Source organism: Nannobrachium achirus (genome assembly GCF_963921795.1).
Source record: "Nannobrachium achirus genome assembly, chromosome: 10".
NCBI classification, from domain to species: domain Eukaryota; kingdom Metazoa; phylum Chordata; class Actinopteri; order Myctophiformes; family Myctophidae; genus Nannobrachium; species Nannobrachium achirus.
The window spans coordinates 4770754-4786046 of record NC_137819.1 but is presented as its reverse complement, the minus strand read 5'-3'; the positions used below and the strand labels follow the sequence as shown (position 1 = coordinate 4786046).

The window sequence follows — 15293 nt, the reverse complement described above, 5'->3', positions numbered from 1 at the left end:
AAACATCGTCCAAACTGTCAAATATATAGAGGCAGAAATTGTGAAAATAGCCGATCTAAATAGCAGATCTGCTATTTTTCACAATAGATTTTCTTTTCTTTTTCAACTTCGACTTTCGGCTTTCTCTGGTGGGAGTCGACTTGTGTAATGAAGTCGACTGAGTCGACTTGTCGACTTTTTCGTCAATGCCCTAGTTCAAATATGATTCTTTTGTTGGCCTGAAAAGGTTGAGAACCACGGAACTAGAGAGTGCTACTTCAGGTTTAATCAGTAGGGGGGGGGGGGAAGCACATGGATAACGTTACTTTGCTAGAAAGAGAACCAGAAAGAGTGGGAGTGCGGGAGAAGGAGAACACCCAGTCTCGGGTCTTTTTTCGAGCTTGCAGGTCACATAGGGCTGTCACAATTATTACATAATCGTCTAATCTTGATTATTTGACATAATCGTGATTATTTTTCATAATCGTCATAATCGTTTCCAGTCAAAAAATAGTGGAAATAGCAGATCTACAAGCTCACAACGCGTCGCATCGCGACGTTATTTTTTAAGTAGTAAGTCGTCAAACATGTCAGTCATTTCTTTGTATATTTAGGTTATGTGTCATATCTACCATGTGCAACTTCAAAGCCTAAAAGCCAAACAGAAATGTAATTGTCAACGACAAAAACACAATTAAATCGTTAATCGCCAATTATTTGAGTGACAATGAATCGTCATGTAAAATGTCATATCGTGACAGCCCTAGAGGCACAGAGAGCTTGCGGAACTCGGATGGTTCACTCTCCCTCCTCCTCGCCTCCTCGCGTATTTCCCTCGGTCACACCCCCTCGCGCGTACGAGAACTCACTCCTCTCCTCCTCCGACAGATTTCTTTTTTTTTTTTCTCCTTTTCTTTCCTGTGCTACTGAACGCGGACGTTTAAAGGAGCTATAGTCAACCTTTTCTTGAAAAACGGATGCTAAAATAAAAATAACGTTCAGGAAAATATCGTATAAAAAAAATAAGCTTCATACGTGTGTTTCAATTCAAAAGTGATTCAAAAGCGTAATAATGATGATAATGATTCAAAAAGCGTAAAATGATAAAATAATCATTTTGGCCGTTGTCAAGCTGACTTTGTTTACATCCTAGTCTAACACTATCAAAGAATAGACTGGAATGTAAACACAGTGTCGGTCTGACAACGGCCAAAATGATTATGTTATCATTATTTTACGCTTTTTGTGGTCATTTTTCAATAGAAACACATGTACGAAGCTTCATTTTTTCATGAAATATTTTCGAAACATTATTTTTATTTTAGCATCCGTTTTTCAAGAAAAAAGTTGACTATAGCTCCTTTAAAACCTTCCTTTTTTTTGTTTTTTTCTCTTTTCTTTTAGGCCTCATAATTACACATGCACCCATAATTCCAACATAAAAAAAAAAAAAAAAAAAAAAAAAAAAAAAATGTTTAAAAAAAAAAAAAAGAAGAAAAGGAAAGGACCGTTAGAAAAGACGCAGCGACAGAGTCTTTAGTTTGTCCCAGAACATATGAAGAGCCTCTCACTCAAGAGCCTCGCCTCTCGGCTCTGCTCATCTGGAGATGGAGATGGGGGGGGGGGGGCGTCTGTTATTGTCAGTGATAACAATTATATGGAGAGAGCTGTGGAGAGGCGAGCATAACTGCTAGGTCTCCATGAAGACAGTAGAACCACAGGGCGGGGGGGGGGGGGGGGGGGGGGGACAGGGGCGGGGGGAGAATTCTTGAATGCTTTAACCAGTGAAAAATAGCAGATCTACAAGCTCCCTGCGCGGCACCGAGTGCCGCGCTGCGAGCTTGTAGATCTGCTACTTTTGAAAAAAAAAGTCGTGAAAATGTGTGCAAATCTTTGAATATATGTATTTTCAAAAGCGAACGTTTGTAACTAAAACTTTGCTTCTGGGGGGGGGTCCCTGGAACGAAATATTTTGAGATGGGGGTCCGTGGGCCAAATTCATATCATTTTGGGGGTCCTTCACGTGAAAAAGTTTGAGAACCACTGACATAGTAGTCTCTCAAGAACCGACTAACTGAGCTCCATCTGGCTGGCCAGATTGCTGACATAGAAACATAGTTTTTTTCAAAAAATCTTAGAAGGATTCAAAAGACACACACGATTTTTTCAAAAATAGCAGATCTACAAGCTCGCAGTGCGGCACTCGGTGCCGCGCTGCGAGCTTGTATATCTGCTATTTTTCAATAGTTAAAGCATAAAATAATGATACACAATAATGTGTGCCCGTTCTAAGGACAACTTTGTTTTTTACAACAAGGGTTCATATTTAAGATTGCAATGAGAGAAAAGAAAAGACGAGTCAAAATGTTAAAGTGTTTTCATTTACAGCTTTCTATCGTTTTAGTGATTTTAGCCATTTTGATTTCAGCGGGTGGGAGCATGCGTACAAGTGGCTAAGCCGGCGATTGCTTGAATTCTATTTACAAGAACACTACTAGTGTCACATCTGCCCATGGAAGATTGTGGTGCAACCGGGGCCCTTGTTTTGTCCAAAAAGACATATTTAGACACTTGTACGCATGCCCCCACCCACGGAAATCAAAATCAAGCAGCAGCACATGAAAACATTTTAAAACTCATCTTTGCTTTCCTCTAACTACAAACTAAAATACCGTCGTTGTCGGGTGGAAACCTTGTATGTCCAAAACCGTTCACTTTGTATTTATCATTTAAAAAATTAACTAAACTAGTGAAAACAGCAGATCGACAAGCACACAACGCCTCGCACCGCGGGGCGTTGTGTGCTTGTTTTAACTACTTTTGTGCGACGGCCTTGTATGATGCAGCAGTACGCTTTACTTTGCAAATAAATGTACACATTTGAAACTTGGAGATACGAGGTTTTCTGCCCGACAACGACGATAACCCGAAAAAACGCAAAAAAAAAAAAAAAAAGTCCTTTAAAGAGGTCAGTGTGAAGGGTTCAGGAAGGAGGGGGTGACTGGTGCATGGGGGGTTCGAGAGGGGCAACCTTTTTGTCGTTTTTGCACGCCAAAGGAGAGCTGGGTGGAGCGTTAGCAAGCGCGGCGGCGCTTGGAGGCGTCGGTCGCATTAGTTGTACTGCTCTGTACTGGGCTCTGAGGAAGAGGAGGAGGAAGGAGGGAGGGAGGAAGGTGGCGTTGCGTTCTTCTTCACGGTTAGTTGCTGCAGCACGGGGCCTTGGCCGGCTGGGCGGCCTCCGTCAGATCCACGCCCCGGTTCCGCCCGCCGCTGGCGCCGCCGGCGGCCTGCGGCTCGCTCTTGGGCAATCTCTTTGCTAAAGAGGGGGGGGGGGGCAGAAATGAACGATGGTTAATAGGGCTGTCACGACGATGACATTTTACACAAGGATTAATTGTCACTCAGATAACTGCGATTAACGTTTTAATTGTGTTTCTGTCGTTGACAATTGCATTTCTGTTGGGCTTTTAGGCTTTGACGTTGCACGTGACATATATATATATATATATATATATATAAAAACAATGTTTTTTTTATATATATATACCGGTATACAATATATAAAAATATACACTGATGGGACTAATTGGCCGATTGTGGGTGTGGGTTGTCTCTGCAGTGCACATATAAAACTGTTTGTAACACTTGTCTGTGAAGGTCTGAGGTCGAAACGTTACCAAAGTAATATATATATATGTCACGGTTTGTTTGAGAAGCAGTACGGTCGAGAAACGGAGCACTCGTCGTGCGGCACGGGGCGGAACAAGCGGCCACAACAACGTAGCGTCGGCAGGAATGATAACGCCTCACCCCACGGAGGTTCGGGTTGGGGTTAGGGTTAGGGTTAGGCATAGTTTTACTGAGGTTAGGGTTAGGGTTAGAGTAAGGCATAGTAAGCTAATGGCTAAAACACTGCCGAGCTAGACTAGTAAATAAAGAGAGAGAGTCGCAAACGAGTGACGTCAGCGCCTTCACTAGTGAATGGCTGTCGTCGCCATCTGGTGGTGATTGGTGTGTAGTGAACGACAAAACAAGCGCTCTTACCATGAACGTTCTGAGTTACTCAAACGTACTGTAACATATATATATATATATATATATATAGGGAACAGCAAAATTGGTGTGCAGACTTTCTTTTCTTTTTGTATTGTTGATTACCTTTAGTCCAGCACCCAGCCTATATGGCTCTGGATGGGCATGACCTATATGTTGGCCTATATCTCCAAAGGTAAATAAACAAACTTGTCCTCAAGTTCTAAATGATATGACTGAAATAAAAACTAGCGTGTCCTTATCAGACATATTCTGGACCTGGTATGACCCAGAAAGATAAACACTTAAGAGAGGATGAGGCTTAGGGCATTGTTTTTGAGTGTAAAGAGTGAAGTAAGTAGTGGTTATATAAATTAGAGTTGCAGTGCACATCACGAGCCTTAAACACAGCAAATACATCATTAAATTGTTGTGTACAAGAGAAGGCTCATTACAGACGAGCCTAAAATGGTGAACCGCGTCTAAATAGAGTTTAACAGTCATCTCATTTTCTGCAGAAGGATTTTCACACCTTGTGGTTTCCTAGTGGTAGATATCTTTATCGGTTTATGATTTCAGAGCGACGGCTTTAGTTTTAGTTTAGTTTTTAACCCATTCAGAATGGGTACACATATTGTCTATCATTATTTTGTGCTTTAACTATTGAAAAATAGCAGATATACAAGCTCACAGCGCGGCACGAGTGCAGCACTGCGAGCTTGTAGATCTGCTATTTTTAAAAAATCTTGAAAATTAGAATTTTGGCCCGATTCTATAAGTGTCTTTTGAATCCTTCTAAGGTTGTTTTTTTAAAACCTATGTTTCTATGTCAGCTATCTGACCAGCCATCGTCAAAGAAAAGGTCCTTTCTCACTTAACTGGAGCTCAGTTAGTCTGTTCTTGAGAGACTACTATGTCAGTGGTTCTCAAACCTTTTCATGTGAAGGACCCCCAAAATGATATGTATTTGGCGACGGACCCGCATCTCAAAATATTTAGTTCCAGTGACCCCCCAGAAGCAAAATTTGAGTTACAAACGTTCGTTTGAAAATACAAATATTCAAAGATTTGCACACATTTTCACGACTTTTTCAAAAATAGCAGATCTACAAGCTCGCAGCGCGGCACTCGGTGCCGCGCTGTGAGCTTGTATATCTGCTATTTTTCACTGGTTAAAGCATTTAATAATTCTAGGCCCTAAATGGGTTAAAAGCCCAGCCATTAAAAACTAACTTCACTGGTGTTTCTACAGTATGTAGTAGGCAAAGCTGCCTTTCCCCTTTCATATGTCTACAAACTGATACAAACCTGTGGATAGACAGTAATTTGGGGCATAAATAAGAAGTTGACGGGTACATCGAGGTCTGATAATGATGTACACTTTACGTTATTTCCGAATGCATACATTTATTATTTTTTTAACACTGAGGTTTCCACAATGTTTAGGTGCCCACTCAACCTGCCTCTGTTTTTAAGCTAATCTTTACAGATGTCGTGGCAGCTGGCAACATTGGATATTCGATTCATACGTTGGATGAATCGGAACAGGATAAAATTGGCATTAATATCGAGCAGCAAGTAAGGGTCGATTCACACTCTAATAGTGAGCCTAACTAATTTCGGTTCGGCACTGGCCAGACCCAAATATGGGTCGTCGTTCCCGGTTCGGGGGGGGGCGTCAACCGACTAAACTCTGCTCCACGGTGCTGGCGAAATGTTGTGACCTCCCGACTTAATTTCGGTACTCAGCGGTGTCTTCTCATTCATTCAGCCCGGCTTCACGTTCATATTGTCGGCTGTGAATCCAAGGAAACAGCGGTCGTTTGGGAGGGAGACACGCCGACTTCCAAATGATTGTGGACGCCGTGTATTGAGTGTTTCATAGCGAATACAGACAGAGTGCAGATGGGTCTCGCTCTGGCTGCAGAGTGATGGCAGGCAGGCGCGCGCCCGACACACACACACACGCACACGCACACACACACACACACACACACACACACACACACACACACACACACACACAGCTTTGGTACATGTCTTGCTACTCGCCGACCGTTTTAAAGAGAAAAGAAAAGCATAGACACAACTTTGCTAATGTTCCGTGTTGATATGACGACGAGTTGTGACTGCGTGATGATATGCATGCAAGAGAGGCGGCCGCGGCACGTCTATAATGTGAGCTTGTAGTGAGTAGTCCAGTTCTATTTGTATTTTCGTTCAAATTTTCTGGAGATTAGGAAAACTATATATTTTTGGAAACTTCAGAGTGTAACAAATCAGAAAATCCATGATTCCATTTGCACTGAAGCCAATATGGTGGTCATCTTGGACTTTGAAAAATGGCGATCTTTGAATATTCGTTTTTCAATATCTCGACTTCTAGATTATGTAGGATCATGATTCTAGTGGCTAAATCAACATTTTTAGGGTTAGGAAATCCAATGGTGCTAATTAGAAATATTCACAAATGATCAATGGCCCAGATTTGGGTCATCATCCTTAATTTTGGGGGCAAAAGGTAACATTTTAATATTCGTTTTTCCACTATTTTGAACTACAGTACATAGGATCATGATTCCAGTGGTTAATCTAAAATGTTAAGGAAATCAATATATTATCTGAGGAGACAGAGACAGATAATTTCACAAAATCGTGTCATTTATTTACACCCAACATAAAACTGAATCGATTAGGTTTCAAACTATCAAGTACAAACTGGTATATTTCTGCTGTCAGGGTGGTATGAACAAAGCAGTTACTTCTCAAAAAATGGAAACAATAACCTGTTCCAATGGATCCAATGAAGATATTATTTAGTCATATGCTTTTGTTAATACTTGTTGTTCTTTCAATATTCATAAACCCACAGAAAAACACTTTCAGTGAGAGGGAAGCAAAGGGACCAGGTGGAGATTGACGTAGTCAAAGGGGCAGCATGGGTCAGAGTTCTGAGTGGGCAATCTGCATGGCGCCTGGTTCTAGAGGGTAAGGCTAGTCATAGTCTGTGGGTCCTGTCCTGTCTAAACAGGCTAACCCAGGGGTCAAAAACTGGCACAAATACAGGTTATAGTAAGCTAGAATAAATCGGCAGGCAGAGAATAGTGGAATAAGTGAGGCAATAAATGCTCTGGCTACTCAGTGGAAACAGGCAAGCTTAACTGTAGAAATAGCAAGAACACAGTAATCTATACATCATCCTCATTATCATCATTGCTGTCACTAGTCAATGTATCTTGACAGTCTTCATTGTGACATCAATAAATGCTAAGACAGTGACATTGACCATCTCAATGATTGCCTCTGGTACTGGGAGGGACTCAGTTGTAACTGATTTCAGCTGGCCATCCTCATCCTTGAAATAGCTATTGTTGAGTGGGTCAAGGAACTCCTACTGAGCTACGTGTGCCTGATTCCACACTCTGGCCTCGAGATGGACTATATGCTGCGTAAGAGCACCAAGTGTGGGTGGAAGCTTGTCCCCTTCTGCCATGTGTTTGCAGAATAGATGCCATCTCAGTTCAGGGGTGTTTCCCCTTTGGTAAGTATGCAGTGCATACAAACTTAAGCCCCCTTTCCACTGCAAGGTGGAACCAGAACTTTCCAGAACCTGAACCTATTTTTTTGGTTCTGGTGTTGTTTCCATTGCACACAGCCTGGTTCCAGACATGGTTCCTGGAACCTTTTTTCGGTTCTGCTCCTGAAGTAGAACTAAACTTGAGTTCTGGGAACCTATGGGCGGGGCCAGCAGCGCTGCTGCTCGGACCCCGGTTAGTTCTAGTTATATGGAAACAAAAGCAGAAGTTCTGGTTCTAGTTCTGGGTCGGCCCTACAGTGGAAATTTTAGTTACTGTAGTTTGAAGATCCTGTTACATGGTTTAAGAAAGCATCTTCAGAGCCTTGAGGACAACACATCTGTGTCTGGGGAGAAGAACATTAGCTGTGCATCAAAGAGTTTGCTATATGAAGTCAGAACTGTAAGGTGGATCAACAAGGTGTCTGCTTCTTCATAGTTGTTGGCTTTAAAGTGCAGTTCACTGTTAATCTGTGTGTGTCCTAATAGCGGACCCAATGACAAGCATGGGGGAGTCTTTGCTGTATTCAATGGTCTTTGATGTCAGATCAGATCAGCATTTGTTTGGTCGTGAGAAAGCGTTGCCAGGATTTCATGCCTTTACAGGAGCAGACAACACTGGGAACACTGAGATTTTCGATAGGCAAAACTACATGGTGGAACAGCTACCTCAAAGCTGGTGATGAAGTCTTCAAGGCACTGAAGATGCTTTCTCAAACCAGTGATGTAATGGAGAATCTCTTAACTAAAGTAGCTAAGTTTGTATGCACTGCACTTACCGAAGGTAAGCTGAGAAGGCATCTATTCTGCAAACACATGGCAGAAGGGGTCAAGCTTCCACTCACACTTGGTGCGCTTAAGCAGCATGTCCTAAAAGTCCATATCGAGGCCAGAGTGAGGAGTCAGGCACACATAGCTCAGCAGGAGTTCCTTAACCCACTCAACAATGGATATTACAAGGACGAGGATGGCCAGCTGAAACAAATGAGTCTCTCCCAGCAATCATTGAGATGGTCCTGTGTCACTGCAAAAAGCAGACTGTCACATATATGTTCTTGCAGATCAGTGGAGCTACCCTCTATGGAATTATGTCAGTGTAGTACTGACTTCCAAAACGATGAAGGCTGTCAACATAAATCAGCTAGTGACAGCAATTATAACATTGAAGATGATGTATAGACAACCGTGTTCTTGCTATATTGCTACAGGTAAGCATGACTGTTTGCACTGAGTGTATTTATTGCCTCACTTATGCCACTATTCTCTGCCTGCTGATCTATTCTGGCTTGCTATAACCTGTATTTATGCCCGTTTTTGACCCCTGCCTGTATCTGGATTTGACCCTTGCCTAAAGCCCTTGTATTCCAGCCTGTTTGGACAGATCCCCAGTGTTTGGACCAGGACCGGACCCACAGACTACGATTAGCCCTATCCCTCTTGGACCAGGCGCCACGCGGATTGCCCACTCAGAACTATGAACTATGCTGCCCCTTTGACTCTCTCCACCTGGTCCCTTTGCCTTCTCCCCTCCAGCTTTTGTTTAATTAAATCCATTGAACTTTGTACCTGCCTCTTTTGCCTGCTATTGGGTCCTATCTGTTTGGTGACAGTTTTTGCTATTTGCGGAAGAACTTATCACAGAAATTGTCTGTATGTGGGGTTTATGAATAATGAAAGAACAAAAAGTATAGACAAGAGCATATGAAAAATATCTTCATTGGGTCCATTGGAACAGGTTATTGTTTCCATTTTCTGAGAAGTAACTGCTTTGTTCATTCAAGGTTTCCACCCGACAGCAACAATATAGCCTACCAGTTTTTACTTGATAGTTTACTTAATCAATTCAATTTACTGTTGGTGTAAATAAATTACACAATTTTGTGTCATTGAGAGAAATCATCTGTCTCATATTGATTTCCTAAAAAATGTTAGATTAACCACTGGAATCATGATCCTATACTGTAGTTCAAAACAGTGGAAAAACAAATATTAAAATGTTACCTTTTGCCCCCAAAATTAAGGATGAGGACCCACATCTGTGCCATTGATCATTTGTGAATATTTCTAATTAGCATCATTGGATTTACTGACCCTAAAAATGTTGATTTAGCCACTAGAATCATGATGCTACATAATCTAGAAGTCGAGATATTGAAAAACAAATATTCAAAGGTTGCCATTTTTCAAAGTCCAAGATGACCACCATATTGGCTTCAGCGCAAATGGAATCATGGATTTTCTGATTTGTTACACTCTGAAGTTTCCAAAAATGTATAGTTTTCCTAATCTCCAGAAAATTTGAACGAACCTTCATTTTTGGACAAATAGAACTGGACTAGAGTGAGAGACAGAGAGAAGAGACCTATGGAAGAGACCCCGTGTCCCCGTCACTGTTGCTGCTGCCTGCTGGAGCTGCCTGCTACTCAATGGACCTCCAGTCATTCAGCGTGCAGCGCGAGGGTCAGTCAGATATGTATCCGCCCTGCAACGCTCATTTCTCGGCCACACGTTGTCATGCCATGGACCTCCAATATTTACAAGCTACTTCGGCACTAGCCGATCTACAAGCTCACAATGTGTCACAGTGCGACGTGTTGTAAGCTTGTAGATCAGCTATTTTCAGAGCGCGACACCCGAGCGCAACCAAACATAAAATCACTTGTCTTTTAATTCTACTCTACTGGATCTCTTCTCCACTCGTCCCTCCGTAACTTTTTAGTCTTTATTACGGTAGTTGATGAAATTGTCAATATATTTAGTCTTAGTTTTTGAAAAAAGATAGTCGACGGAAATTTTTCGTCATAGTTTTAGTCTACAAAATTAACACGGGTGGAACTAGGCAGCAGTGTTGTTTTTGACAGCAAATTTTGATTTAGTTTTAGTCAGTCTTTTGAATAAAATGTCATTTAGTTTTGGTCATAATTTAGTCACCTGAAAGGTTTTAGTTTTAGACTAATTTTAGTCGACTAAATATCATAAGATTTTAGGCGACTAAATCCACAGTTGATTTAATCAACTAAAATGTATTTTGGCAGGCCTTGATGGCATCGTAATGACTGATTTTACACTTGGTTGTGTGCTGAAAATAGCCGATCTACAAGCTCACAACGCGTCGCAGCAAAAGAAAGCAACCAAACATAAAATGAGTCCCTCCCTAACGTTTTAGTCTAGTTTTTTTTATTTTGTTGACGAAATTGTCATTATATTTAGTCTTAGCTTTAGTCATCACAGCTTAGTTTTTATTTAGATTTCGTCGGTGAAAAAAACGCAGTCGACAAACATTTTCCGTCGTAGTTTTAGTCGACGAAATCAACACTGCTAGGCAGGAGTCACCTACCGATGGCCATGAAGATCTCGTTCACGTTCATAGACGTCTTTGCCGAAGTCTCCATGAACAGTAGGCTGTTGTCGTCGGCATACGACTGCGCGTCCTGTCAAAACACAGCAATTACTTCACAACGTACGCACGCATTACGCTCACACATACGCTACAGTACCGTGCTTTCACACACACATACGCTACAGTACCGTGCTTTCACACACACATACGCTACAGTACCGTGCTTTCACACACACATACGCTACAGTACCGTGCTTTCACACACACATACGCTACAGTACCGTGCTTTCACACACACATACGCTACAGTACCGTGCTTTCACACACACATACGCTACAGTACCGTGCTTTCACACACACATACGCTACAGTACCGTGCTTTCACACACACATACGCTACAGTACCGTGCTTTCACACACACATACGCTACAGTACCGTGCTTTCATGCAGAGACAATTACATGTGGGGGAAAAAGGTGCAGGTGCAGTGAAACGGAGGACATTTGTCAACGGCCTATGCACCCTCGACTAGAGAAGCAAAGGGCTTCTGTTTAAAAAATTATAAAACCCATTTAATGTCGCTACTGGTACTCAACTGAACGCTACTCGCTTTTGGTACCAGGAATTGGGTTTTCTACCCCCTCAATGTTGCTGATCACAGATCAACATGCAAGCCTCTGCGCAGGAGAGGGCTGAAGAACAATGGCAGTTTCTATATTGATTAATTCCACATTTACAATGCAGAATTCGATGCAGAATCCATTTAAACCTGCATTTTGGTCTAAATCAGTGGTTCTCAAACTTTCAAATGTCAAGGTCTCCCCGTAACCTCCCAAAAGGAACCCAGAGAGTCCCTGGACCCCACTTTGAGGACCACTGGTCTAAATGGTCCGTTACTCTTTTTTCATTTCGTTTTTGTTACCTTGTACTGTAGGTGGTGGCACTGTTAAGCAACTTGAAAAATAAACATAAAGACCAACATAAAAAATAATTGTGAAAAGATTGTGTATCGTGATACAGCTTGGGAAAATATTGTGGTATTGTATTTTGTCCATATCGCCCACCCCTACTTTTGCCCTATGGAAACCCCATGAAATGAATGCCAGTCAAGTTGAACCAGTAATATCATGCATTGGAAAAGTGCCTTAAAGGAGTAGTTCACCCCCAAAATGCCTTTTTTTCCTATTGATTACTCACACCATGGAGACTTGAGTTCAATAATATCTTTTTTGTATTTGTCACATTCCTAAGACAATAATTTGATTACAATAAATGTACCCCCATTGATTACGTTTGGGTCCCCTTCCGGAATCAATGGGGGTAAATTAACTATATTTAAATTATATTCTTAAGAATGTGACAAAAAAAAGTATTATTGAACTCAAGTCTCCATGGCGTGACTAATCAATAGAAGAAAAAAAAAAAGTCATTTCGGGGGTGAACTACTCCTTTAAGACTTGCATTGTTGAGTGTGGTGAAATGGGGGCCACACTCAAGCGAACAACAAATCATTTGTCCTGACCTGGAAGTCGACAGCTCTCTTGTTGGCGAGGTCAGCCTTGTTGCCTGACAGGGCGATGACTATGTTGGGGCTGGCTTGTCTCTGCAGCTCCTTCACCCAGTTCTTGGCCCGTGCAAAGGACTCCTGAACAGAGGCAAAACGCACAGCGTTGGTATAAGGCAGGGGTTCCCAAACGTTTTTGTCTCAGGGCACCCCATAATTATTTTTTTTTTTAAATCCGAGGCACCCCTACATTATAATTTTCACTCCCAGCGACTTGTATTTATAGCATATGGTCGTTGTGGGGTGGAAACCGTATATGTCCAAAACCGTTCGTTTTTTATTTATCATCTATAAAATGTACTAAACTAGTGAAAACAGCAGATCTACAAGCACACAACGCCTCGGATGCGAGGCGCTGTGTGCTTGTAGATCGGCTGTTTTCACTAGTTTTGTGCGATAGTCTTGTATGATGAAGCAGGGCTTTGCTTTACAAAAAGACGTACACATTTGAAACTTGGAGATACAAGGTTTCTGCCCAACAGTAACGATATTTTAGTGATTATGTTGCGAGGAAAACGTTGAGATAATAGCCATTTTGGTTAGAACTGACTGAAAATAACTTTGTACTTCAAGTTTAAAATTATAGTAAATATTTTTTCAAGTGTACAAATATTATCAAATTATGTGTCTTAGGGGTGAAAATAAAATCATGTTGCTGCTTAAATATCACCAAGCTTGCAGGCAGGCTACATTCAGCGAAGATATTTAGTGCAGAGGGTAAAAGTAGGTCTCCGGTCAACTAAGTATATACGCTTTAAGTTCAGATGCCATACCTAAATAAAAAAAAAAAAAAAAAAAAAAAACGTTCTAGTACTTGAGCTTCTTAACCCATTCAGAAAAAAACTATGTTTCTTTGTCAGCAATCTGGCCAGCCATCGTCAAAGAAAAGGTCCTTTTCACTTAACTGGAGCTCAGTTAGTCTGTTCTTGAGAGACTACTATGTCAGCGGTGCTCAAACTTTTTCATGTGAAGGACCCCCAAAATGATATGTATTTGGCCACGGACCCCCATCTCAAAATATCTAGTTCCAGGGACCACCCAGAACCAACATTTGAGTTACAAACGTTCACTTAAAAAATACATATATTCAAAGATTTGCAAATATTTTCACGAATTTTTCAAAAATAGCAGATCTACAAGCTCGCAGCGCGGCACTCGGTGCCGCGCTGTGAGCTTGTAGATCTGCTATTTTTCAATAGATAAACGTGTAAAAAATTAACAAAGGTTTATCAGCAGCATTGCCAGGTTGAATCTCCTGCATTATTTGGTTCCCCCAAAAAATACACTGAACTGTCTTTTCCTTCTTCTCTTGCCCTCTGGGAAAATCCCAGAGGGCTGTGGTCATCTTCCTCCCTAATAGTTAACTCATATAGTGCCAATCCCGAGAAGACTCGTGAAAAGTACTGGAGTATCACATGGTGCCAATCCCGAGTATACTTGTGAAAAGTAATATATTACTGTAACGGCGGATATATTACCGAGTACAATGGCGGCAGGTCCGGAGCCGAAATCCGTCGCTGATTTCTCATCATCACGGCTCCACGAGCACAAAATAGTCATCCCATAACATTGAGGTGGACGGGGGATCTCATCTTTAATGTCCATTATCTCAAAACTACACTTTAGAAGCGAAGATGGAGGCAGATGCTCGCTTATAAAGCACATGGAGAAAAGCTCCGAGCCGATCCGCCATGACACCACGTAAACAACGATCGGTTCCGGCGCAGGACGCGATGACGTCAGACCGGAAGTGTTTACGCTGTGGACTTCTGGCCTTCAAAATAAGATAACGGGAGTGAATGCAGCCTGAAGGTGGCATCGTGGACTTTATAATCCGTTAATTTCAGGAGCACTAAATGAGTTAAAAAGCATAAAACCTTGAGTTGATAACACATTAAGAGTTTCGTTCTAAAATGCTTTTACAGTACCTAAGGTATTAGGATTCAACTCATTAGGTCAAACTCATTCTTCTGCTATACCACCAAAACGTGGAAGGCCTTACCAAAGGCCTTAAAGGAGTGTGGTTCCCTAGCATCCTTTAAAATCGCCTTGAAAAACCACTTGCAGGCGGCAGCCGTTCGCAACTGGCAATAACAAACATAGCCCAGCCTTACCCTCTCCTGACCTGACCCTTCTTTGTATTTACCTACTGTATATATATTTTTTTTTGCACTGTTTTTTTTTTAGTCTCTTTTTTATTTTATTTTTTCCTGACTATATCTACTGCATAGTACTGTGTTCTATCCGCCTGTCATTCAATGTTATATGAGATACTTCAATGGTTTCCTGTGCAAATAAGCCAAGTGCTTTTCTAGGATCTCCTTTTAGTTGACCTTGTACCAGTGAACTGTACCGTTATGAAACTGTACTCTTTTCTATGCAAACTTCTAGTAAAGCCTTCAATCAATCAATAAATTCTCGCTCTTTTAGATAGGAAGATAGTAGATGTAGTAGAATATAATAATTTTTTGTCTTAGGAATGACAAATACACCAAAATATTATTGAACTTAAAGGAGCTATAGTCAACTTTTTCTTGAAAAACGGATGCTAAAATAAAAATAATGTTTCGAAAATATTTTATAAAAAAATAAGCTTCATATATGTGTTTCAATTAAAAAATGACCACAAAAAGCGGAAAAATAATGATAAAATAATCATTTTGGTCCTTTGTTTACATTTACAGGGCCCGTAAATGTAAACAAAGGGCCAAAATGATTATTTTATCATTATTTTTCCGCTTTTTGTGGTCATTTTTTAATTGAAACACATATATGAAGCTTATTTTTTTTATAAAATATTTTCG

At 41.2% G+C, this 15293-nt stretch overlaps 1 protein-coding gene across 1 annotated transcript in view; it reads right to left on the bottom strand.

The window, feature by feature from the left end:
* Positions 1-2953: 2953 nt before the first annotated feature.
* LOC308292400 (ras-related protein Rab-5A-like) overlaps positions 2954-15293 on the bottom strand; it is a 29337-nt gene continuing 16997 nt past the window's right edge. The window contains exons 4-6 of the mRNA XM_080734711.1: positions 12448-12570; positions 10923-11016; positions 2954-3295 (exon numbers count right to left, since the gene is read on the bottom strand). Of these exons, the coding sequence (XP_080590837.1) occupies positions 3177-3295; positions 10923-11016; positions 12448-12570 (336 nt within the window). The 3' untranslated portion in view covers positions 2954-3176. The remainder of the gene's footprint in view (positions 3296-10922; positions 11017-12447; positions 12571-15293) is intronic.